Source organism: Archocentrus centrarchus, chromosome 7 (genome assembly GCF_007364275.1).
Source record: "Archocentrus centrarchus isolate MPI-CPG fArcCen1 chromosome 7, fArcCen1, whole genome shotgun sequence".
Lineage (NCBI taxonomy): Eukaryota > Metazoa > Chordata > Actinopteri > Cichliformes > Cichlidae > Archocentrus > Archocentrus centrarchus.
The window spans coordinates 16,761,422-16,789,288 of NC_044352.1; the positions used below are offsets into that span (position 1 = coordinate 16,761,422).

The window sequence follows — 27,867 nt, forward strand, 5'->3', positions numbered from 1 at the left end:
GTGGATGGAGGGAGGGAGAGCTGCCTGAAATGTAGGCCAAAGCGGTGGTGGGCGTTTCCATGGAAACAGTGTTCACAGCAGTCAGTGACATCATCAGTACGAGGAGAGGCGACTGGGTGGTGGGGATGGGAGGAGGGGGGTGCAACAGAAATGCGTCCTGATTGGCTTGGACTTAGACACGGTTCTCTCCGCCCACTCTGGTCCTCCGCGGGATCCTGAAGTGAAGACAAAGACAGGATGATGTCTGCAATCTTCTACACCTCCAAAACTCTGTACAGGCATATAACACCCCAAAGCCAACACGCCACACACACATTTACCTTCTGTTCTGCGAGTCCATGTCCAGCAGCGTCTCCTGGGACACCCTGAAGTCATCTATAGGGGACTGGTAGCGGGATTCAAAAGAGCCTTCCCTCCCTCTGTAGGCCATGGCCTGGGCTGGCGACTGCGGCAAAGGAGACATGCTGGAGGAAGTTGAGGACACTGAGCTCAGTTCCCCAAAACGCTCCCGCACTGACTGAGCTGATGCTGACACTGACATGGCCCCGACTGCAGCAAATGGGCTCGGAACCTCACCGTTTTCATCCTAAGGAAGTAAAAAAGAGAGAGAGAAAAGGAGTCAACACTAGTGGCTCACCATATAATCAAATAAAGCCTAAGATCATATCCTGTTTTATCGTTCACTCAAGAATATAAGATGGACTATAAAGGCAAAAGTAAATGGAAAGAAGTGCTGGGGATGGAATTAACAAATGGGTTCTGAAAGGCAGCTAAGACAAAGAACAAACAACACAAGGTATTTTTAAAGGGCTTGTCTTTCCAAAATTATTCTTTTTAGGACTATATATATATATATATATATATATAAATAAATGCTGGAGATAAATAAAGTTCCCCTTTAACAATGTCCACCGATGGCAATTTTTGGAACTGCTAATGAAGCATTAGCTTTAAACAAAAATAATTGCATTCACCTCTCGTACGCAGAAACATCACCCTGCTCGACTGAGAGTCTCGGGGGAGACATGTTTTCATACACGGCAGCCTTTTATAACCCATTTGGGTGTTGTGTTTTGCACCATTTACCATTTGATGAATCTAAATGCAGACCTGCCTGCTAATGTGTGACTATTTGCTCGTTTGGTTTTTTTTGGATCTGCTCGTATTTCAATTGTGCAATCACACCCCAGACTCGGTCAGCCATGGTGGGGATTTAGGTGAAGGTTTATGTTTGTATGCAGAGGGTGTGAAGAGGTGGAGGGGTTAGTGATTTGAAAGTGTTAAGCTAGTGATGTGTGTCTGCTTCTTCTTTTTTTCTTGATTTGTAGGCACTTATATTCTACATTGTTATTAATTTTAGCTTTTAATGCCACATTTTTGCACCATTTAGTCAAAATTTCCATACAAATCTATGTAATTTAGCAAAACATGTACAGTATACTATCACTATTGAGACATGATATACAGCACCTCTCAAAAGTTTGGACACACTCACCCATTCATTGGGTGAGTGTGTCCAAACCTTTGACTAGTACTGTACTTACCCCTCCTTTTCGAGTAATAAAATTATAAAATATATTATTAATTATTATTAAAATATATTATAAAAATTATAAAATATGGTATTTATCAAGACAGATTCTTAGAACAATGAAAATTTAAATCTAGGTTAGATGCAAAAAGTAAGAGCACTCTCATGTTTGTTCAGTAACTGTACAGCTACAGCTTCATGCTGGTTTGCCTAGCTTTACATAAAGTCATGAAACAGGGTTAAACAGTAAACCTAGCTCTGTGCAAAGGTAATGAAATCTGTGGAAAGCTTGCTTAGTTATTTGTTCTTCCATTTAAAAAAGTGGAAAAATATCAAGTTCTAGATTTCCAGAGGTCACTGCACCCATTACTAATATGTAAGCGATATATCTGCATGGGCTTCTTCAAAATACAAATATTATGGCGCTCACCCTGCCTCTGGTTATGTCCATGTGGACTAAGAGAGAAGCCAACTCCAGATCCTCATTGTAGCTGTTCTTCAGAGGTACTGACCGGTAACCTACAAAAACAGAAGCAAAAGGCTTTTTATTAGTGGTTTGCATAAAGATTCATCCATCCATGTTCTGCCGGATGGGGAGGCAGTCTAAGCAGAAAAGCCCAGACCACCTCATCCAGGGAGACACTGAGGCATTTCCAAACCAGCCGAGAGATGTAATCTCTCCTGGCTCTGCCTCTGGGGCCTCCTCCCAATAGGAGATGCCCAGAACTCCTCACCCAGGAGGTGCCCAGGAGGCATCCTAGTTAGCTATGTGAACGCCCTCAGCTGGCTCCTTTTAATGTGGAAGAGCAGCGGCTCTGCTCTGAGCCCCTGCTGAATGACCAAACTCAGACTGGGAGATGTCAGCCACCCTTCAGAGGAAGCTCATTTCTGCCACTTGTATCTGTGATCTCATTCCTTTGGTCACTACCCAGAGCCTGTGGCCATAGTTGAAAGAGAGGAAAGTAGATCGACTGGTAAAATTGACAGCTTCGCTTTTCCACTCAGCTCTCTCTTCACCACAACAGATTGCACCACTGCTGACACTGACATCTGTCAATCTCCTGCTCCACTCTCCCCTCACTCATGAACAAGACCCTGACATACTTAAACTCCTCCTACTTGGAGTAGCAACCAAATATTTGATTAAAAGTATTTCCAGAGAACAATTTCTGAACCCTTACCTGTCTTTAGGCCATGAATGGGGAACGTGGCCTCAGCCAGGAAGTTTTGGTCGTTGAACATGTCAATCTCGTACACCACAAAACGCAGAAAGGCAAAAGCAGAGTTGAACACTGTGAACTGGAATGACTTTCTTGGCCAAGTGGGATTCAGACCATTATCAGCTACAGAAGAGGAAAAAAAAAAAGAAAAATATAAATCAAACAAAAAGTATGAAAAATCTAAAACATGTGTCCCCCACTGTCTCACATTTCTGCAATCATTTTACATAAATGTGTTAAAATTTAGAGGCTATGCTATATAAAGTATAAATATGAGCTGAGCTTACATCATCTAAAACAGGAGAAACCACAAGTTATCTGATGACCTAGTTATGGAAAAGTACTCACATCAAAGTAATAAGAGAAACTTCACTGATAAAATGACTAATAGATTGAAAAATGTGTACATGACCGATAAAGAAAAATAAATATAAATAGAATACACTACAAATAGGAGCAAATGCTGCTAGAGTCCACAGTACAGTACACCAGAATACTGCTTTTCAGCTATATTCTGAAAAAAAAGTATTTATAGGTAAGGATTAGTACAAATTTTAGAAATTTAAAGCAATAAGAAGTACTTCATTGATTGTCCTTACTCACTGATGGCAACAATAAAGGGAGAATTTAAAGTACAGAATGGGTTATGGTAAAATTTCCCAGGATCCACATCAAAGTATTTAGCAGATAAAACCTGTGCATTAAAGCATCAAAGCAATCTTTTTTACAGCGTTTCTTCTGCGATAAAAAACTGATGAGAGCTGTGCGAGTTTCACTGTCTTCCCTTTGTATTCCCACACATGACACAGTTGTTTGTATAACTTCCTGTTTTTCTAAGACCAGACAGGAAATTACACAAGGAAAATATATCCAGTAAATAGCAACTGCTTTTCCACCCCCCCAGTTTTGGCAGACCGTGTCTTTACTGGCAGAGGAACTCATGTTTAAATAAGAGCAGCGCTCACCTTCCGAGTCTGTTTTTTGCTTGGCACTATCGTACTCTGCTCCACACACCTCGATCTCAATCAGAGGGCAAACGATGCCACGTCCATGCTTGGGCAGGTGCCGGGAGCCCAAGACCTTCAGAGGAGAAGAACAGGTTACATATTTGGAACTTTTTTTTTTTTCAAGCAGGTGAATACAAACACAAACACAATGCGTCTCCACCAAAGAGATCGTAACAGCCTCCTTTTCTGCTAATTGGACATTTTGCCTCAAGTTTTGGAGCTACAGCTTGAACCGCTTTTTTTTATACATTTAGATTTTGGTACATTTTTACAATTAAAAGTATGAATAATTGCCCATGAGCAATTCCTGTTTGCGGTGTACCCATGGAAGCACGGATAGTAAGTTAGTCTGACACTGAAAAAACATGATTATAATTAGCTTCTTGAGTTGATTTCTAAGCAGATTTACGAATGTTGATTCATAGAGATAATATCTGAAGTGAAGTTACCTTAAATCTAAAAATATTATTACGTCTGCAACTTGTGACTCCAAAAAAGAGACCATATTTACAGTACCAGTCAAAACTTTGGACACACTCACCCATTCATATGAATGGGTGAGTTGCTAAGGTTTGTAAAGTACCTACGTCCCCTCTCTGAGTGGTGAGATACAATCACTGCTGCTGCTCCATCTGGCAACTACAGTCACATTGTTTACAAAACACCACCTGTCACTTTCACCTGCCTGCCTGTATCCATAACCACCACCCACTTGAGCTCTCCCAGATCTGGGCAGACTTGTCTCTGAACAATTGCATCACACCTGAAAGCAAACAATCCAGTCCTCAATCTACTGTACCTCAATCTCCAGACTGATTTGTTCCACACCCCGTAGTGTTTGTCTGTCAAAGGGATCAAAGTTGTCGTCTCTCATGATGGGGGGCTGAAGGACATAGCCACTTCTTCCATTCAGCATGAACAGGGCCTGGTTCATCTGCATAGGCTTGTCTGCACATGGGCAGAGAAAGTGGAAAGAACGGACAAAAAAAAAAAAAATGTAAAGAGCATGTAAACGAATGAAATGTGGTCTCTGTCTTGCAGCTTTGCTCTGAAAAGGGTAGAGAAGCTACCTCCTGTCTGGAAGTTAAGTGCTACCAGCTGAGATCCGCAGAGCCACATGGGGAGTGGGTCATAGTTAGAAGAGTCTAGTCTCTGGCCTCTGGGGTAGATCCTGGACAGCTGCAGCCGATTGTACTGCAGGAACTTCTTCCCCTTGATTTTGTTGACGTATTTCTCTGCCTTGGTTTCAGGGAAGGATGACATATCCCGGAAACAGGCTCGCTCTGTGCCAATCTCTAAAAGAGTCACAGACAAACGAAAGATGTAACCTATCTGCACTGGTCTCCTTTTTTATTATGTCTGCAGTCCGGTGAATACATGTAATTCTTACTTTCTTCATCAAATGGCACAGGCCTACAGTAAATGACCAGGTCAGATAATTCCAGTGCAATCTTCTTCCTCCTTTCCATCATCTTCCCCTCCTCCAGCTGGCCACAGAGATGGCGCAAGTGTAAATAAAGCAGTACCAACAGTGATGCACATCACTTTACAGCTTAAACCCACAGTCTGAGAATGGTATGAGTGTATTTCCTGTGAAGCATATTATATTTGTATATTTACCTTGGCCTCTGAGGTCATGGTGACTTCACGGATCTTGCGCACCCATTCCTTGAGCTCTTCTTGAGTGTTTGCAGCGATGTCCAGCACTGGGCCTGCCCGCATAGAGGTAGTCGGCACTAGGGAGAAGACGTGAGGCCTGCTGCCTTTCCCTTCGGGACGCTCAACTTAAAATTAAAACAAAGAAGAAGGTAAGAAACAGGAAAACAGAAATTACAAATAATGTTCCCTTTTCCTATTTTCACATGAAAATTTACTTATCTTTCACATAAAATGAAAAGAAAAAGGAACTCAAACATCAATAGTGAGCACCTGACAGGTGGACAGTGAGCACCTGAGATGAGCGCAAGATGAGAAACCCACGGCAACAACTGAAAAAAATCTAGATCATCCAGCATCCGTGAGATAGCAACAAGAAATTAGACTGAAATCCAGCAAGGATGGGATCCATTTTTAAAGAATGATAAGATTAGATAAGACCAGATAATCCATTTTAGAATATATTTTTAAAAATGTTAAAACCTGTTAAATCTGTTGGTATTTTTCAATCTTCACATGTAATTCAATATCTTAAGGTTATGTGTTAAACTTAATTTTCCAAATCATCATAAGCTAAAATGCTTAAAGAGTTAAAGTTTAGAGATGTGTGTTTACATTTTGTGACTGCCAGGCCTTCACATTGTCTGACGCTGCTCTATATTTGTTCATAGAGTACAAACAGATTCAGGTAAGAAAACACTGATGAATCACAGATTTTCATACACACGTCATATGCAGATTTGTTCGTACACACTATTCATGAACAAGGCCCAGTGTCTTTCAACAAGTCATTTAGGAGAAGCCTTTCAAAAATTTCAAAAATAGAAAATAGCGCATGCTTTCATACTACCACTAGATGGAGCCAATGAGCCACCCAGAGACACAAACGGACTCAGGTTAACAATGTAAGGCAGCATGTGCCAGCACTAATGGGTGTGCATTGACTAGACAGCAGGATGTCAATAACATCAAATACAGAGCAGTGAGAAAAGCAACAGTAATAATAAAATCAAACAGAGAAGAGCTCTAAATGAAGAGATGATGGAGAAAAATAACAATAAAAGAAGTGATGACCGTGCCCTTCTACAGTAAAAAAAAAAAAAAAGCAGTTAGGAGGGGTTTACTGCCCACGGGAAAGGTGACTTGCTACAGGAAGTGAGGGCGCCACTGACCAATCTGACAGGCAGGCACATCAATGCTTCCTCTCAGCAGATCTCCCAGAGGGCTGTTTTCTGTCATCTCCTGCTTGGCAAAAAAAAAGAAGAAAGTTTACTAAAAAAGTTTCAACCTTTAGGAAGTTAGAATCCACAGCACATATGTATCTTTGTAAATAAACACATCAGTAACCTTCTGTGGAGGGGCAAGGTGTACTTATTTCACTTTAAATAAAAAACTGAGTTTGTGTAAGCCTCTCATTTTATGGGTTGGATGCTCACAGTTCTGTCATCAGGCTCAGCTGCTGATGGACTGATCTCCTCCACGTAGTTTGCCGGAAACCACAGCTGCTTCTTTCCTCCACAGTCACCCTTCCACCTGAAAGAAAACGTGTGTGTGTGTGTGTGTGTGTGTGTGAAGAAACAAGGGATGTGGTTTGTAAATAGACCTGCTTCATATTTAGAAAATGATGCTAACACTGATAAGATAATTATAGACTTCACACCAATCCTGACGACGTATGTGTCATTTACTCATATACCTTGGTTCTCATGCTACACAAGTATTCTCAGTCTAAATAATTAAGAGCTACTTCCTGAATGGATCTGACACCACTCACTTACCATCCTCCTTCCTGTTTTTCCACACTAGAAATGATAGCATTCTTAGTGAAGGAGAGCTCATCGTCTCTCTGGGCTTTATACTCATACATGGCTCTCACCGTGCACTGAAAGACAGCATGAAAGTCATGTCACATTTACGCTTCCTTGTGCTGATGGTGTAGATCTCAGATAACTGTGGCTTTCTTCATGTTGCATTTTTACCTTGAATGTAGGCATTTGATTAGCCTCCACATAAAAGCCTGGATTCCTACCCTCGTATAGAGACCCGTAGTCTGGCTCCTATTGGACAACAAGTTATGAGTCAGTTTTTCTTTTTACTAAGCTGCAGGTGATTTTAACAGAATGAAAACTAGGGGACAGCATCAAACAATGCAGCATTTTTCACTGGCAGAATTATTAACACAGACGTTTCCTTTTAACTAATACCTAGTAAAGACAATGTAGAGTGCATAATGTGGTACTCACAGCAGTCCCTATCTTCTCCAGTGTGTCCTCATTGATGGGATAGCGTAGTTTCATTTTACGGTACAGAGGGTGCTTCTCATAGTAGCTGATGAGATCTACAAGGCTGTCAAACTCTGAGGTGCCCAGCACCACGGTCTGACCCTCCTGCTGCACACGACAGTGCTTTATTTTACCCTCGGCCCTGTGAAGAAACCACAGCGATAGCTCTGCTAAATAACTGTTTTCCAAAGTTTGTAATCATTTGAATCATCCTCTATACTTAACTTGTTGAATTAGAAAAGAAATAAGTAAATGTCCAAAAATATAAACTGGCAACTAAATTACCTGAATGAAATGGCAAAAGAATTGGGCTCTGCCCTTTTTCTGACTAGAAAAGCCCCATCACGAGGAACCCGCATCAACATGTTCTCTGCCTGGCTCCTGGAGAGGTTGGCGTGGTACCACCTGAAACACACGAAACAAAAAAAAAATGAAGTGCATGACGTAATAAACTCAGCACTTTCTCTGTTATCTGTTAAAATGCATACGTGTACTCACTCTTTGCTCTCATGAGCATTGGTCTGAGGTACTGGCTCAGTCAGTTTCATTTCAAATTCGTTACAGCGCAGTGCCACCTGCTGGTAGTGGGTAATCAGGGCAAAGAGTGTATCAAATACCAGGTTGTCAGTCAGGTAGAACTTGGGGCTGCCTGCCTCCTGACGAGAGTGGATACGACAGTGTTGCACCCTCCCCGAGCGCCTGTTGCACAGATGAGACGGATGGAGAGAGAGAGAATGTGAAAGATCAGATATTTAAAAATAAAATACCTCAAACAGTTTCTTCCAGTTTGTTTACAGATTAAGAACACGTGAAATCTTGAAGATCGTCTCTCTTGTTAATCTTTAACAAACCGCCTTGTGATACCATCTGTACATACCTTGCATGTAAACAACATACACACAGACTGATCTGCTGTGACCTGCTCTCACAAAGAGCTTATGCATCATCAGACAGATGACGTCCAATCAGACATCAGACTGTGACAAGCACAATCACTGACTGATCTACCAGTGTGTCACTCTGCCATTTTGTAAATAAACTTTATTAATTATAATTAATTATTTCATTACACACACTGGTTTCTACGCACAGCATATAATTTCTATACTTAACAGTAATTTCCCCCACACTGTCTTGTACAGCACAGTACTCCTAAACAAACAGTTTAAGCCTGTGTAAATTTAAAACCAAGAAAACAACATTCTGAAAGCAAAAGTGTGTGTATACTGTACCAGAAAGACAGAGTGTAGTCTCCCACAAAGGTCTCACTTTCCCGGACCAAGAAGGAGCCATCAGGAGCTCCAGTCTCCACGCAGTATTCAGACAGCAGCCTCTCGGCTATCTGCCGCCCATCCCGCCCAGCACCAAGCTTTCCATGGAACCATTTCTCTGTCACATGCTGGTCCATACCATAGGACACCTGGGAAGATTCAGCATGTGCTAATTTTAGTTGTATCCACATACTTTCTCTTGAAATATCATTCTTTCACAGACCTCTAAATATTAAGATTACAAACTGCATCAATTCAAGAGCAATGCCATGTACAAATTCAAAATTATGTCTGTACTTCAGCAGCAGATAAAGACCTACTAACCTCTCTGTGCTCCTCCTCATCATCATTACCCGGGTTACTGGAGGTCTCTTCTGAGTAGTAGATCTTATTGCTGGTTAGGACAAAAAAATGAGGGTACCACTCCTGGAATGGAGGGAGAGAAGGTAGAAAGATGGTTATTTCAAATGGTTAGGCCAAATATTTAAATATCCACATGTTACACTGTAATGTGCCCAAAGTTGATACATAATAAGAACTCAATATCCTAAAAATTTTTGATAAAGCATGCTCGAATTATAAAAATGAATGTGTTACAGATGGTAGGGGTAGACTGCAACATCATTTGTCTGATCTTCATCAGTAAAAACATTAAAAAAAAAACTAAAGACAGATCAAACAGATCGGGCACAGAAGCTTGTTTTTCTTTGCCAGTCATTTCTGCCCAAAGATTATTTCTCATGCAGGATCCAGAAACCATTTATACAGTGTGAACATGCTTACATGGTTAATGGGATCTTCCAGGTACAGGATGCCATTTTTGATGGAGTTGCTGATATCATTCTCTGAGTAGGGAGTGGAGGTGGACACCTCCTCATAGGCGCTGCCTTCTGCAAGCTTCTTATGCTGCACCAGATAAGGGGAGGAGGACAGATGGACAGAGAAAGATTACTAATCATTTTCCCTTCACAAAAGATCATATGATTTCTCATGACTCCAGGTGGCCCTGACCTTGATGAGGATCTTCCTCTTGAGCTGATTGGGTGAGGGCAGCCCATCTGCTCCAACATCCACTGCTTTGGTTAGCAGCATGTCTGCAAACACCTTCTTAAATTGACCAGCCATATTCCTCTGCTGCACAATACTACAGTGGTCCTCGATGGACAGGATGATGGGATAGCTGTATAAGGGACCAGAGATTCAATTCAATTCAATTTTATTTATATAGCGCCAAATCACAACAAACAGTCGCCTCAAGGCGCTTTGTATTGCGGGTAAAGACCCTACAATAATAATCAGAACTCAGAGGAGCAGCAACTCCACAGAAATTCCTTCTGTAGTTTTGACCAGGTGTGGCTTAATTTTTTTTTTTTTTTTTTGGCTTATTTTAAGTTCTCAGTGATGTCACTGCAGCCTGCCCACATTGTTTCTAGATTACCGCATGCTTGTCATCTCTTCATTTTTGCTAACTCTTATCCTGTTAATCATCACAGCACCACCGACAGTAATAAAGAGAAAAAGAAGGAAGAAGAATGGTGTAATGCCATGCAGACTCACTCGGATGTGACAAAGGCATGCTCTTTAATTGTGGTCAAGACATCACAAAACTTGATTTTGGTTGTGAGGGTGTGCCCATGGTAGATGACTGGCATTCCATCAGGGCCATCCCAGCAGTCCACTGAAAAAAAAAACAAGAAACAGACGGATGTATGCAACATCATTACATCTCCCATAATTCAAGGAAAGACAAAGTAATGTGTGTGTTTTTAGGAGAATTCCAGGATCTTTATGCTTAAAGAGGCAAGTTTGCTTCCTCGTGTTTTTAATTTTGTTTGAGCTAAAGTTTCCTTTTCACCCAGCTACAAACGAGTCTTACTCAGAAACCTGCTTGACAAGGATTTATTGTAAAAACAATATCTGGAAGTGCTGAATAAGTTTGCGTGTGGGTAAGGGTGTGACAGCTGGGGTTAAAATTAGAGCTGTGAGGGATAAGGAGTGGGTGAAGAGTTAATTAGGTGGTTCAAAGTCAAGCAGTGGTGATTAACTGTTTGTGGGTAAACTCTACACACTCTACTGTGTGTGTGCATTTACCTACATTCAATACAGCGGCAGCCCATCCTCAGACAGCGAGCGTACGCCTCCAAGGACGACTCGCTGGAAAACTGGTCTCCTGTCAGGTAGCTAAAAATAAGCACACAATGTCAAAGTATACACAGAGCACAAAAGCAAACAGCCTCTCAAAGGATTCATATGTCAGTGACTGCATCATAAACACATGAACACACTTTTTATGGTGGTTGCATAAATAAATCATTATGGCCATATCAAAAGGACTCGTTCTCCTCTGTTCACCGAACTGTGTACATCTTAGTCATTCAGTCAGTCAATTCAAGCCTTACCAAAGCAACATGGGAAATTTTCATTCTGCTGCTCCAATGAGTATTGTTTCTCATCTAGTACAGAAGTACTTGCACTGCCTTTCACACGCTTTTCAATGGGAGGAAAAATACATTTTCCTGCAAAATAAACGCCTGGGAATTGGGAATGAGATTGTTAAATAATACACTTTTATCTGATGTTTGAACCCAGTTCAAAAGCCCCCTTTTGGGCAGAGGTTTCAAGAACTTCAGCATTCCCAGGGCCTAGTTACAGCTGATGAGCTAAATATATGCATAAATGCCCTTCATCCTTACGTGTTGTGCGAAGAGGAGATCCAGTAGTGAGACAGGGGGTTGTTCATATTCTCAGGACATACTTGGTCCAGCGAGGAATCCCAAATGGTGTTCTCTTTGGAGAACAGGTATGTGAGGAACTACACAAGAGAGAAAGAGGAGCAGAAAAAAGTGGAAAGAATTATAAATCACAGATTTCACTCTCAAGACTACCCCTAACTTAGACCAATATACCAAAGTGACACTAAAGTGATAATGAGATGCTTAAAAACATCTGACCTAAACACTCAGGAATCAGAGCATCATTGCTTCAGGCATTTAACAAGTGGCTCAACACCTGTTTGTACGCACGGGCATGCTCCGGAGTTCCCATGGAGAGGCAAACTACCAAAATCTGATCCAGCCTTTGGGACTGCGAGAACTATTGAGTTTGTGTTTCAACCAAAATTATTATTCTTTTTTTTTGTTTGTTTGTTTGCTGTTTTTACAAGTGAAAGAGTGTTTCTTGGTTTAAATAGAATTCTCTCCAAGACACAAAAGAGAACAAAATGAACAGAATGTAAACATTGCACTGCATTAGCCCATCTGTCCTGTAAGCAAGTACTGCAGCACGGGCTGCAAATATAAATTCTCCTGGCTCACTTGCATGTACTTATAATACTGAATGCAAACCACAGTGCAGCCACAATGAAGCCAACTTGCAAACATGTTAACAAGTAGGAACAGTACAAGTTAGTGGTCTCAGTATGTCAGAAGTAATTGTTAAAGTTTCATCCAAAAAAAAAAAAACATCTAAAACTATGTTGTCTAAGCTGACTGTTTCATGTCAAAATAATAGGAATGCTTTATGTAAAAGGGAATCCACAATGCTGTTAAGTCACCGACCACGCACGACTGCCAATGTGAATAAATCATGAAAACTTTGAGGGAAAAGATGAGAAAATGGAAAAGTAATTGTTATAACCTCCATAAAAATGAGCAAGGTTCAAAACATCTTCACCACTACAGATTTTGCATGAATATCATGAACACGTTAAGGCTCAACATCATGTGTAACATGTAATCCAGATTCTCAGATTCAACTTGGGTGTTAAATATTTAATGTGTTTGTAATGGCATTTGCTTCCTATAATCAACACTAAAATACAGATTACAATAGAATTTGTACAAATCAGACTTCCCAATACAGGTAATCAATGATCATTTCTATGTAGTCAAAATAATTATATATATATATTTAATGTTTTTGTGCTTTTCATTGCACGTGACCAAGGCCAGTGCACCAGCGACCTAACAACTTTGGGCATGATGAGACAGTACCAACTCCTGCAGGCTGGCTTGCACCACTTTCCTCTTCAATTCATGACTTTATGGTGACCACAAAAAGCATCCTTCGCTTTCTGCAGAACTGTCATGCCGCACCATAGTCAATAACCTTTTCTGTCTGTGTAGGAGGAGCTGCTTCAGGGCCGAGATCATGGCCAGTCATGTCAATTTCTGAGCATCTCCCTCCCACGCCAACAACACACGGGGGGCATCGGAAAACAGAACTTATGAAAACGTGTTGTGTTTTTCCATCACTGAGAAAAGACTCAGAAAAAGAGCAAGAAAACAAGTGAGAAAAGGGGGGAAAAGAAAATGTGAGACACAGCGAGGTGTGCATACCTCGTCTTGATGGAAATAAGGCTGCTCCACTTCCCTCAGGGGGTCTTTCAGGTAGCCGAACATAAACTCCTGGACTTGAAGGTTATCTGTGGCCCACATTTCCTGGAATCAAAAACAAACACACGCATTTGAGCATGAAAACAAAACAAATCTGCAGTAAAATATGGAAACAGCCAACAACTGAAACATTACCTTTTGAGACTCCAAGAGGAAGTTCTTGAACTCCTCTTGGGAAATCCTCTGTTCTGGTCTATCAATGAACCTTGCAGAGAAAGCAATGGTTAATTTCAGTGAACAACTGTGATGTGTATGTGCAAGAGCTGTGTATACTTACTTTTGTAGAAATGGGATTTCCATCTGAAAAACAGTAAGAAAACAAAGGACATTTAAAGTAATTCATCAAAGTGCTGCACTTTCAGTGTAGAAATCCTGTGAGGTGGGGGGAGGGCACTGAGGTCATCCATTTTATCTGACCCCTGTTTGCCTGTCTTCTTATCTGTGTGTGTGTGTTTGTGTGTCCTAATGGCCTCCACCAGAGGGGTTTGGTGGGTTTTTAACTGGTGCATATTGATCTTGCAGCCATTTGAGAACAGACAGATGGGGGATGAAGTGAGCCTTGGCAGAGCATCAGATGGGGTGCTAGGGGGATGAAAGCACAGGGACTATCTGTGGATACATTAAAAGGCTGCACTTACGTTTTTCTGGGCATCAAACATGAGACTACGATAAAGCTGGGCAAACTGGCTGAAGGACACGTCTCCATTCCTCAACTCTGAGTCCTATAAAACAAGCAGAGAATCAGGGAGGAAAGTGAAATGACAGTTAACGACAAATCATAAATCTTTAGCCTCAAACAACATCATAGTGAAAGGGAAGTTGATGGGGAGAAGGAGTGGGAAGGAGGTTTGTGATAAGGAAAGTAAGCAGCAAGAGGTTACCGGAAGTTTCTCTCGGAGGAACCTCATGTTGGGCACCCTGTAGTTGACCTGGCTCAGCATGCTCTTCAGATCCTTACAGGATATCCTAAACACGTTTTGTTGAAAAATAAAACAAACATGGATAAGCATGTGCAACATGTGCAAACACTTCTACTTGTAGATACTATTGTGAGGCAGTAACGCCAGTTTGCGTGTACAGACAGGCTGAAACCTTGTAAACAGACACCCTGCATGCTCTGTTGAGTGGTTTGGGCTTCACTTCTGCTCCACAGCTTGGAATTTTGGCCATAAAAGTCAATACACTACACACAGAGTAACAAAGGCTTGTCAGGGATGTAACAGACAAACATCTCTGTACGTCTCCTCTCCATTCTCTGCAGTCTGTTTCCTGCTGCAGGAAGAGTTGTTGGTGTGCGGCTGAGGGGTTAGTTCCTTCACTACACCTCAACTAAGCTCTCTCTCACCGACACCTACCAGTCAGATGCAGCAAGTCTATGCGCTCTAGATGTTGCGTTAAGGAAAGGGCATATAGCTGGTGCAGCAAACAATTGCGTTACATCTAATTACATCCATTTCTCGTAAGAGTGATCTGATTAACTCTGCAGCTGGTATCATTTAACTGAGTTGAGTTACCTGTCTTCTCTGTTGCGATCAACAGCATAGAACTGCTTACGTAACCACCTAAAAAAAAAAAAAAAAGAGAGAATTTTGTGATTTAACCAATCAAAAGTCTGGACACACTCACCCATTCATATGAATAAAAAACAGAAAAGCAAACAAGAATAATGAACGCAGACAACGTTATTTATTTACACCAACTTTGCGTAAGTGAATATTTGGATGCGTGGTGTGTTTACCGCTCGATCTGAAGCGGTGTTGGAGACTTCAATGTATCAGCCACAAGCCAGTTTAACCCCTTCACCCACATGGTCATCTCTTCATCAGATGTTGCTGTGCCAAAAACAGTTGAACTGAATGACTGAATTGTCACATGCTAACAATACAAATGCAAACAAGTGAAGAATTGTTCTAATAATGGTATTAATAGGTGGATGATTTGCAACTGATTGCTGTGATTTGGCGCTACATAAATAAAACTGGATTTCTCTGTGCTTACCTGCCAGGCTGAGTGATTTAAGGCGAAACTCGGTGCCGTACAGAATAACAAAGCAATGGCCCTGATCGAGTCGCGCTGCCGAGTCCTCCACATAGCGCTCAAAGTCCCGGGACTTCTGTCCGGGACGGATCTCCTTGATTTCTCGAATATCAACTGGAGAGACAGACAAACATGCCACAGTTAGCAAAACAGAAAGCTGCCAGGTCCCAACACATGAAATCAACAGCACAATCCTAATGACGCGGTGATTTTCAGGTACCAACACGGGTATGCAAAACCGATACGCAATGATATGGAAATATTCTAAATAACAGTATCTGACATTATGATCTTATCAACATAGAGTCATAATAATGGAGGCTGAGCTCCAAGCCCTCCTTGAGAGTGTTTTCTAATTTAATTTCATGTTTAAAATGTTTCTTGCCCCCCTGCTAACATTAACCTTCCAGCATACAGACAAAAACATTGTGCAAGCATTTGAAGCCCCTCTGACCACATAAAACAATGAAGCTGAGGCGGTGACCCAAACCACATTTAAGTATAGTTCCAAAACCACCAATTAGTAAGAGATGGGGAGACAGCTTTTTAGGCACTACTGGTCAGGTCTAAATGATTTAGATTTCAAATATATGACATATCGTATGTACTTAGTTGTGTTGGTAAGTGTGGGATCTTAAGTTTAATCACTTAAATAATAATAACTATGACAGTGCTTAGGTTTTCACACCAGCTTACTTCACAGTTTATCTTTAGAAAAGACAACTGAAAAAAAAAAAGACCAGGTACAATTTCATCTTGATGCCATAAATGAGCAGTGAGAAATTTTACGAGAGTGTGGGCTGCAAAGTAGCACAACGGGTTCCTATCAGTGTTACATTAACTGCAGTTTAAGACCTACAGCAGGGACTCTCCTGCTAAACACACACATGCACACTTCTTTCAGCTCCTGCTCCTCTTCCTGCCCCCGAATCACACATCCTGTGCCTTTGTCGCCTACACACCACATCTGTGCTTGCGTATAGGTGAGTATATGCATGTTTCTTTTCTCAAGCATAAAAATGTCTTCTCACAGAATTTCACCAAGCTGTGCTCTAATCATATATCATATCTCAGTTTACTTAACCCGCTGCACGGGCCAGCAGACTTCCTGAGACTGAAGCAGTTCTGACAGGCTGATCTGTTCGACAACACTTTTAGTCGTTTGTGTCAAAATATTTGGAGTTTGCCTCAGACAGATGCAGGAAAGAAAGAGATCGTCAGAGGTGTAACCTTACCAAACGAGATGAGAGGAGGTATCCTGCAAAACACTCCCACACTTCCTCCTGTGCTGCGCCCCATCGTCCACATCATTTTTCATACCCAGGCAAAAGTTTTGCCAGAAAAATACTAAAGTCTGATGTTTGAACTCTGGCTAATGCAAAAGGTTTCCCTTTAAAAAAAAAAAAAAGATTTAAAACAAGCCAATGTTTTGATACTGGTTAAAAAAAAAAAAAAAAAAGCAATCAATCAAAAAGAAGACTTCTGTTTTTCATCTAAACAAAATGTCAAACTTCTACTGTTTCATGTGCAATGTGAGGATTTGCTGCTTTTCTCCATTTTTATACAATTGCAAATAATGCGAATCAAAACAAACTACAGGAAGAAGGCCCAATTTTCTGACATATAAATTTAAAAGGAAAATCAAAAGGAAGAAAATTAAAAATAATTGTCAGCTTTATTGTTGTTATAGAGTCTAAAATGTTTAAGTTATTATTATTAAACTCTATTTCACCAGGAACTCAAACGGTTGAGATTAAGTCCTCCACCTTGATAGCCCATATTTTTCAACGGCGGGAAAAAAATCATCCTAACATGATGGGAACATGCAAACAGAACACACCAGCGCCCTGTAAGGGTTCGAACCTCAAAGATTCTTGAACCACCGGGCTGCCAAAAGTAAATAAGTTCATAAAACTTGCTTACAGTTTGATGATGATCAGTCATGCTTACATGCACCGTCACCCCTAAAGGCTAACCTTAAGGAAGGAAAAACCTGAACATTTCCAAGTGACAATGTGACCTACTTTATAACAATGTTTCACTGCACACTTCTACATCAGCTGATCCATATGAGCTTCACTGACAGCACACAGGATAAACTTGAGCTTCTGACAAACATCTGCCAGGCCGCTAAATTGGTTCAGTTCCCCTTTCCAAGAAACTCTAAATGGAACGGGTCCGCTGTTGAGCTGCGCTTGTTTTCCAGCAACAGCCTGCTCTTTACAGCGTTTTCATACAGACAATCAATCTAAAAGCAGTTTCTGATTAAGTAACAGCACTGCTGCCTGAGGGATAATGTCTCAAAATTTCTCACATATAAACTAGGCAATCATCCAGACAAGTAACAGAAAAAAAAACAAAAAGAAAAACAGGTGGGTCAACTAGAAATGACATCACGTCTGAGGTGTTACAGCATGTGTAAGTCCTTTTGCGGGAGGTGTGGAAAAAGCAGGTCAGAGCAATGACGGTTTCCACACGTGTGTGTGCAGGTTAATTCCATCCACGTGTTATGTAACTCATTAACAAAAACAACCCAAAGATTTCATTATTCTCAAGAAAAGATTGCCAGGCTACAGTTGAGAACACTGCTGGGAACTGCTGCTGAAAATGAACTCATCCAATGCCGTCACTCGGATGTCAAGCAGACACACTATGTGGTTTGAATTATTGGTAAAACTGCTCACTGACATATCACGTATCACCTCACATTCCTGCACCATTTGAATTAGAGCTGATCAAGCACGCTTTTCATTGTCGATTAATCTGCCAGTTATTACAGAGTAGTTTCTCAGAGTCCAAATTTCAATATCTAATTTTGTCCAACCACAGTCCAAAGCCCAAAGATATTGGGTTTGCAATCATATTAAACAAACAACAATGTTTACAAAAACTATAGACATTTTGGGGAATTTTTGTTTGAAAAATTAGTTAAAAGACATAAATAACTATAAGAATGGTTGCTGCTTCTTTTCATGTGCGTATCTAGAATTACAGCTCTTAGTCAAATACTATAAAAGTTATCATTTTTATATGCATGTGAACTTGTCCCTCTGTGTCTCCAGCAGTAGTAACGCGTGTTATTATGATACAACAATTTGGTGATACCTGGTATAGGTGAGTATTTTAAGTATTTTTCAACTTATGAATAATCTGTCAATTCAACAAATTAGCTCTCTGATTCTCCTGCTGTCTGCCATTGTCCCTTTCTGAGTTTTTTTCCTTCTCACCGCAAACCAGTTAAGATTGGTCATTTTAATCTCACTTATTTGCTAAATGCCAACATGAAGAGTTGAGAAGTTGTGACTCTGACATGATCCATTTACATTTTTTGAGAACTGCACATCAGGTTGTGTTGTAGGTTACTGCGTAGGGTTTAGGGGGAATTTTCGGTTATGTGCACAGGCCCCACAAAGACCTGAAGCAGAAGCACAGTTCAGGTCTTTAAGGTGCTAATTCTCATACCTGCCACTTCACACTCAGCTGCGAAGCACTCCGGTGTGACCCAACAGGACCACATCTTACACAAAAAGCAGAGATGAGATTCTGAAGCCACCAAGGTGGAAGCCTTCCACCCCTTTGGCTACTCCTAGAAATTCTGTTCATAAAAATTATGAACAGAATCGGTGACAAAGGGCAGCCCTGGTGGAGTCCAACACCCACCTGAAACGAGTCTGCCAATACGGACCAAACTCTTGGTACAGTTGTACAGGGACTGAATGGACCATAACAATAGGCATTCTCAACAATGGAGGAGTGGAACACGGTCCATTTGGACTCAATGTCCTCAGGCTCCCCTTGGAATGCTGTGGAAGTTCTCCCGGATGTGGGAGTTGAAGATCTTACAGACTGGTGCCTCTGCCAGGCATTCCCAGCACACACTACACATTTAGGTGCACCAGCTCTGTCCAGTGGAGCTCAGTCCTGTAGATCTGATGATACGATTACAAAATCAATCATCGCCTTTTGACTTAAGGTGTCCCGGTGCCATGTGCAATTTTGGACATCCTTAACATTTCGTTCATTATGGACAAACTGTGATTTGCACAGAAGTCTAATACCAGAACACCCCTTGGGTTCAGATCAGATAAGCAGTTTCTTCCAATCACACCCCTCCAGCTCTCACTGTTGTTGTCCACGTGAGCATTAAAATCTCCCGGCAGGACGACAGAGTCACCAAATGGAGCACCCTTGAGCATCTCACACAGTGACTCCAAGAAGGCTGGTACTCTGAACTCTCATTCGGCACAAGAGCACAGTTGACAGTCAGGACCCATTCCCTGACCCAAAAGCAGGCACAGGGGAACGATCCTCTCATCCACCAGTAAAAACACCAATGTACACACAGCAAACCGAGGGGATACAAAAATAACCATCCCAGCCCGCCTCCTCTCACCGAGGGCAACTCCTGACTGTAACAGAGTCTAGCCGCTCTCCAGGAGACTGGTTTCAGAACCCAGGCCTTGGTGAGCTCAACTGTATCCAGCTGATATCTCTCAATCTATCTAGCTGATATCTCTCAACCTCATGCACTCGCTCAGGCTCCTTCCACACTAGACTGGTGACGCTGCATGTCCCAATAACCAGCCTTGATACCCAGGGATTGATCCCCCTGGGCATCTGCCCGACACACTCTGCACCCACAGCAGCTCCTGCTGGGTCTCCTCTTCAGGCTGCACCTGATCAGACCCCACAGGCTAGGGCCCAGCCAGTGGGGCTCCAGTAACCCTATCCCGGGAGGGTAAACTGTTCCCTTGATGTTCCTCTCATAACAGTCGACTATGACAAGATGGCCATAGTCGACTTTTTTTTTTTTTTTTTTTTTTACATTTGTTAGTTATTATAATGTTTAAGACTTAGGAGAACAATTTATAAAAATTAAAATTTTCATACTGATAATATAGGGTAAGGGGTCAGAGTACTATGACAATCAATGTTGACTGAGACCTCATGGAGTTAAAAAAATAGTGATTTTGTTGCCAGTGTATTGATAACGTAGCACAGAAGAAGCGGATGTGATAAATATTGCAGTGCTAAATTTGTCCCAAACTTAGCAACATTCTGTGTAATGATGCATTACACAGAATTTAATAATAATAAAAAGAAGTCCCCCACAGACCTATAATTAAACTCACGATCTGTCAATCATTACTTATCACGTTTTTATGTATCAGTCTCGGAATTAATATTTTACAATTATGTTGCATTTCTGAAATATTTTACTCAGTCCTTCAAGTTAAGTTTCTTGATTTCCACTGATCATTTACCCTTGTGAGGTTTACACTGCATGTGAGAAGTGTGTGATAGACTTTGTCATCTTGATATTTCATTTTATCAACATCTGTGCTGTGATGTATATTTAATTAATTGATACTGGACTTTTGAGACATTTGAAATAAACTCAGGTAACATTATATCAAGACCAAACAATCTATAAAACCTTAAGAGTGTTTAAATAAAAAAACAACTAAAAAGACATATTAACGGGAACATTTTACATTTAAACACCTGCTTTCTCTGGCTGACAATACAAAACAGTGAGATTTTATTTCTAAAGAACCTCAAACTGAGCTGGAATTTTCTGTAATGGTTGCAACATATTGTTCAATAATGTCTAATTACACACATAAAGCTGCAGAGTGCATTTTCTCAACATTCAACTGAGCAAAGGAACTTCTTCATCATGAACTCCTTACAAACACCACACCATGTTTATCAAGATGCAACAAATTTACCCACAGTGGTTTACTTCAACCAGAGATAAACTGTGAACAAGCAGAGGAAACTTTTTATGGTGCATGTTGTTAAATGTAACATGCTAAGCACTGAAGCCAACTGGGACACTGTGTTTGAAATGAAGATGAGCAATCAAACACCCAGTACAGTCAGTAAAAAAGAAAGGACACTGTTAAGATTTTACATATCAGGACATAACAAAACATTATCTACCCTTTACCAGGTCTTAAAATTAGGTAAATATAACAAAACATGACATATTACACCATGATACTATTTATTTAGTGTGTGTGAAAAACTAAATACATCCCACAATTCAACAGCTTGTAGATCCACCTATAGGAGTAATAACTTAGAGTGATCACTTTCTGTATGACTTAGTCCATCTCTCACATGGTTGTGGAGGAATTTTGTCCCACTCTTCTTTACAGTGTTGCTTCAGTTCATTGAGGTTTGCAGGCATTTATTTATGCACGGCTCTCTTAAGGTCCTGCAACAGCATTTCAATCAGATTGAGGTCTGGACTTTGACTGGGCTGTTGCAACACCTTGATTCTTTCTTTTTTTCTCCTTTTTTTCCCCCCAATCATTCTGTTGTAGGTTTGTTGCTGTGCTTGGGCTTTCTGGCCTGTTGCATGAACCAATTTGGCCTAAGCTTTAGCTGTCACACAAACGGCCTCACATTTGACTCTTGAACACTTCATGTTCATGGCTGACTCAATAACTGCAAGTGACCCAGGTGCTGTGGCTGCAAAACATACCCAAACCATTACCGCTATACTTGACAACTGGTATGAGGTGTTTGTGTTGATGTGCGGTGTTTGGTTTTCAGTAAAGTTGGTGCTGCACATTATGACCAAACTGCTGTACAAAGGACATTGCTCCAGATGTTTTATGGTTTGTTTAGCTCAGGTTTGCAGTTTTGCAAACGTAAGCTGTGCTGCCATGTCCTTTTTACAGAGAAGATACTTCCTCCTGGAAACACTTCCAGACAAGCCATACTTGTTCGGTCTTTTTCCACTTGTACTGTCATGAACTTTAACATTTAACATGCTAACTGAGGCCTGTAGCGTCTGAGATCTAGCTCTTGGATTTTTTTCAGTTTCTCTGAGCGTTGCACAGTCTGACCTCGGGGGGGAATTTGTTGGGACGTCCACTCCTGGAAAGGTCGGCAACTGTCTTGAATGTTTTTTTAACCTGTGCATAAACTTGATAACTACAGAATGATGGGGCTGAATGGGCTGATAACACTTCCCCAGATTGATGAGCAGCAACAACTGCTTTACTGCTGATGTCTTTCCTCCATGCCACACCTGAATGCTCCAGACCAGTTAATTCCCAACATGTCTGCTTTTATAAAGGTGCTCAGACTTGCTCGAGATCAGCGAATCAAGTGCATCTGATTAGCAGCACCTGGCTGCTATGTACCCTCTTAATTCTCGTGGAAGCAGTAAGGGTGCACTTAGTTTTTCACACACTTGTTAAACAAATAATAACAGTGCAATATGTCATGTTTTGCAGTTCATCTGTATTTACCTCATTTTAATACCTGCTAAGGACCAGATGATTTTTTTTAAAATTATGTCCTGACATGTAAAACCGTAGAACTGAAAGAGGGTGAATTTTTTTTTTTAACCATTATTTTACTTCAGTGCCTCTAACCAGAGCTTGCAAACATGACAGGGTCAGACCATGAGGATGGCTACAAGAACTGAGATAGTTGTATTTTTTTAAAGCCAGGACACCAAACTCAAATAATTGATTGAGAGCCTAAAAACACATGTGGCCATTCATTCATAAAAATCCACAAGTGGCTCATTCAGAGTTTATCAAAGCTTGCCAGTGAACTCACTTTTCCCATCTCCGTAGCTCTCTGATATTAAAATGAGTTGATGGCGCATAATGACTCAAGCATGATTTCGATTCATGTTTATGTCGGCTGTTATCTGTCACACACTAAAGCAGGAGGTTAGAAGATGATTGGTTTGATACTGCGGAGTTTTACTGAGCGTGCTGTGCAGGATGTTTTGCAACAGTCTCTCTGAAAACAAACTGTACACTCATGTAGAGACTAGCAGAGTTGGAGCAAACTTTTTCACTTAAAAATACAGACTGTGAAGCCCAGGTATCCAGCTTTCATATTTATCACATGCTCTGCATGCACGTCTATTGCTGACAATTATTCTGCAAGACCACATCCTGCTATGTCAAGCCACACATACATTACAGTGTGCCATACTGTAATATATAAATGTCTGAACCACTAATGAGTGCAGCCAATTATCTGATTAGAAACAAGGGGCAAAAACTTAAAGAGAAGTCAGGCAGGGGTGTTGAGAAAAATGCACAAAATACAGTTTAAGAGAGAATGGAACAAATGGGTCCACTTCTCAGCACTTTATATTTAGCAGCGTACGAGGCTGCTTTTTTCCACAGTTAATGGACATCATTCCTTCATTGCCATTGATAAGGGGTAAATGCACCGGGCCAAATCGTTCCTGAACGATTACACACTTCCAGTAAAAACCCTGGTATTCTATTTCTGAACATTAATGAGCAGCTCAGGCCAATTTCACCTCTCCAGGAGTATCAAATGGCAGCTATGAGATCATGAGTGCATGAAACCCTTCGCTGAGAAGATGATACTGATTTAAAAAAAAAAAGAAAAGAAAAGAACAACACTAAGCCTGCCCTCCTTTGGGTCTGTGTGTGAGTGTGCTACGTGTATGTGTGATCTTTTTTGTTGCATCCGGAGCAGAGTGCAGCTGTGCACAAGGCATCCTGCTACCCAAGAGACAGATGACATTACGACTCACTGAAGGCCTGTGTGTCCTCAGTTAGACGCGCTGCTTTGTTGAAGATTAACCTGAATGTCAGCTTCCTGCTAAAATACAGAATATTCCTATTGAAAAGGAACAAAAGAGCACAAGGAAACGGTGTTTCTTCTCTGCACTGACCCTGGACCTATTTGTACCTGACACGCGATTTATTTGCTTCTCAACAACAGCTCTTCTTCCTATGATATTCACACCTGCCTTTTCAAGGGAAATAGATTGTGAGAAAATAATCCCAATGACTGGACTTTTAAGCAACTTGTCTTTCAGCAAGATGGGTTTTTCCAGCTTTAATTTTGATATTACGAGACACAAGTGGGGGTTTTCTTTTTTAGTGATACAGCATGTTGTTTGTTTTTCTGTTCTAAAACTTTCATAGTTTTATTAGAACAATTGCGATGCTTAAAAAAGAACCATTAAAGCTTCTACCTGCTTCAGATTTACTTCTGTCATATTCATCTATGTTTTTCCCCACTTGTCTTGAGTGTAAAAGCCTCTTGCATCAACCAAACTACCCCTAAATACGGTCACAATACAACTGCTCACGTATTTGCTCGGTAAAATTATGATTTTCATTTTTAATCCTGGCCCTACAACTTAAATTTTTCACAGTCTAAAGATTTCGGCATATTTAAAGGTCAAGCAGTTGCCTTGGGTTGCAATGTAATCTTTAACTAAAATATCTTTCACCCGTAGCTACTAGTTACTTTAAGCTTAAAGCAAATCCCACATCGAGTAAATCACAACACAACTATTCTCCTATTTGATCAGTCAAATTGTGAGGTTTCACTGTGCTGTACAAATAAATTTTGGGGGGGTTCTGAAGGCTTTTAGAGGTGACATTATGTTCTAACTGACATCACCGTCCAGCTGGTCCTCATACCATCATGTGGGTCTTTTGTGAGCCATTCAAGCGCCTCACAAAACAGTGCACACATCATATCTCTAAATGCATGTTAACCAACCAGTTCTGGCACATATACCTTCACATTTAGACAACCAGCAATCAGGAGCGTTGATATCTGTACGGGCATGTTTGTGTTGACAGAATACTCACTCTCTCCCTCTATTTTATCTGTGCCCCGAGTCCAGACAATTGTCCTGGTCTCCAGCTTTACTTGAAATGTCCTTCTCTCTGGCCGCTGGGACTTCTTAGAATAAAACAGTGTCAGTACTGTCCCCAGCTCCAGATCTCGGTACAGGTTGTTCATCTCTGTGTCGTTATCCATCCACGGCACAGGTCCGTTGGAAAAGAAGCCAGAGGTCCCAGCCATGTTCACTTCCCCTGTTTGTTATCCGTTTCCTCTCAGAACAATCTGCTCAGTCCAGGCTTAGACAGGGATACCTACAGCAGGAGAAGAAGGGAGGGGAAGCCCGTGAAACAACAATTCCTCGGGGACTTCATGTGTGTCAGTGCTGCATGCACATTATAAGGCAGCAATTAGTTTGATGCTGTCAGAAGTCATGCTTTAAATAATACTGCGCGATGTTTATAACCCCACCTGTCAAAAGGGAGAGGGGAAAAATGGTTTTGCATCATCTAATTTTTATATATAAATACACACTTCAAGACACCCTATTACTACCCGTATGTTGACATACATGTCGAGGTGAACTTAGACAGTAATAATGCTTTATAACTATTTAGAAAATTAGATTTAACAAAACTTTTATTAATGTTCAGGTTATAGTCACAAATGACTCATATATATACTCATATTACAACCTATGTATTTCACATTGTAGAGTTTTACTTGGACGCTTTGAGTACAAATACTTAACTTTATATTTGGTTTCATCTTGTATACTTACAAGCTCTACATATGATGGCAGATAACTGTATAGTACAAAAAAAAACCCACTATGACACTTAATAGCACATAAATTAACCAAATAATGTGAAATGTGAAAAATGCAGACAAAACATATATTTCAATATACTTACGTTCTTATTAACTTATGTGTACAAGTACTGAGAGTAACGATTAAGCTATAACCTTTTCCTATCAGGAAAAGTGCATTATTTATCCTTAAGAGTGGTGTGAATAAATGAGAGCTGCATCCTAAACCCACTGGGCAAGGAGAAATCATGTTGATCTGGATAAATACAACAGAAAGGAATAAGGGGGATTTAATCTGATTTAGACTGCTTTTAAAAAAAGAAAAAAGGGGGAAAAAAAACGTCCAACAGGCCTGTAAGTCCCTACAGGAAAACAAAGTTTCCTGTGAACACATTTTTAGGAATACAACTGGTGGCGAATGGCAGCAGAGTGGGATAACACTGTAACAAGAACCGTCTGGCTATTTTCACAGCGTGGAAACGGGGCCGGTGTGCGCTAGCATTTCGCTGGGCCAAAGCAACAAACATACCCTTTTAGAGCCGTAAAAAAAAAAAGGCTACGGTAGCACTAGCTGTTCTATTCATTTCTACTCCTCCTTTTCCCTTTCCGTGCGAAGAAAAATTAACTGGGAAAACAACACGTCGGAGAGGGGCTGCCGTGCTGTAACTACCTACCGCCGCAATCTCGGCCCGACCGCACATCTCCAACGGCTGGCTGCTCCTCTCTCTCCTCTCGTCTTTTCTCCTTCTTCTTTTCCCACCCACACCCCGGTTTTCCGTGATTAAATCATCGCTGGGCTCTCATAAGGCGCTGCGGTCCGGACAACAAAAATTCCAGTTTCCTCTTCTCGCCTCCGGCCGTCCATAGAGAAAGCGAGAGAGGTTGGCAGAGAGGAGAAGACCGTGGTAAGACTACGCAAGTTTGTCTGCGCTCGGATCCAGCCAGCGCAGGCCCTTCCCCCCTCCCCAGCCGACCACCAGCACTGTCAATTGGTCCGGAGTCTGACACGAAGCTTCCGCCGCGGCCTTTCACACTAAAACAAGGATTCGTTTGAAGACGGAAAGCAGGTCGGGAGGCTGTAGACTGGCTTAGTTTTAAACAAGACAAAATAAAACAGAAGAAAAAAAAATGTGTATATATATATATATATATATATATATATATATATATATATATATATATATATATATATATATATATATATATATATATATATATATATATATATATATATGTGTGTATGAATACAGATACTTAGAGTTGCATTGTGTTTATACAGCTGCTTTATCATATTTGGTGTCTATGAAGCACTCTGGTTTTGAACAAGGAGCAACCTCCAGAGCTGAACAAGGAACCAGGAAAAAAAAAAAAAAACATTTCCTCGAGGTTCCTTGAAGGAACTGCAGGCCCTGTTATATCATAAAGACTTCATAGTACCTTAGTATCCTAACAGAGCATTCTGCTCTCAGACTTCTGGGTTACTTGTGATTTTTAGAGTTTCTAAAAGAATGGGAGGTAAAGCCTTCAACTATTGTTCAAGAATCGTTGGCTGCCCTCTCCCCTCCCTGATGGACATCTACACCTCCCGCTGCATCAGCAGAGCCAGGAACATCATCAAGGACAGCTCACACCCTGGCTTTGACCTGTTTGACCTGCTGCCCTCTGGCAGGTGCTACAGGTGCATCAAAGCCAGAACAAACAGACTCAAGAACAGTTTCTTCACCAGAGCAATCACCACCCTGAACTCACACACTCACCCACCATAACTGTGCAACACCCACATCTCTGTGCAATATTATATTATTCATACTGAACAATATCTATCACTCCTATATTGTGTAATATCCAGTATTCATTCACTAGTGCAATATTCATTCACCAAGTGCAATATTCATCATCTTCATTATTATATGTATACACGCATTTACTTTCTTACAATGTACAGATGCACCAATGTAGGTATGTATGTATATATTTTTATACATTCTATTTTTTTTATATTTTACACATTGTTTATTTTCTGTATATCTCTTGATCATATTGATTATACTAGATTATAATA

At 40.9% G+C, this 27,867-nt stretch overlaps 1 protein-coding gene across 1 annotated transcript; it reads right to left on the reverse strand.

Moving 5' to 3' along the window:
* Positions 1-26,759, reverse strand: plcg1 (phospholipase C, gamma 1). The gene is made up of 33 exons (XM_030733108.1): positions 26,480-26,759; positions 25,022-25,309; positions 15,360-15,512; positions 15,100-15,193; positions 14,876-14,923; positions 14,243-14,327; positions 14,000-14,083; positions 13,639-13,661; positions 13,497-13,566; positions 13,305-13,406; positions 11,661-11,779; positions 11,063-11,148; positions 10,525-10,645; positions 9,979-10,147; positions 9,751-9,873; positions 9,292-9,393; positions 8,929-9,116; positions 8,195-8,395; positions 7,982-8,101; positions 7,658-7,838; positions 7,394-7,471; positions 7,193-7,296; positions 6,851-6,947; positions 6,587-6,656; positions 5,379-5,542; positions 5,149-5,245; positions 4,829-5,053; positions 4,558-4,706; positions 3,717-3,831; positions 2,713-2,874; positions 1,962-2,050; positions 321-586; positions 1-215 (listed from the first exon to the last, which is right to left on the reverse strand). The coding sequence occupies exons 2-33, from the start codon at positions 25,236-25,238 to the stop codon at positions 173-175; spliced, it is 3,945 nt and encodes a 1,314-aa protein (XP_030588968.1). The 5' UTR covers positions 25,239-25,309; positions 26,480-26,759; the 3' UTR covers positions 1-172.
* Between the last annotated feature and the right edge of the window lie 1,108 nt (positions 26,760-27,867).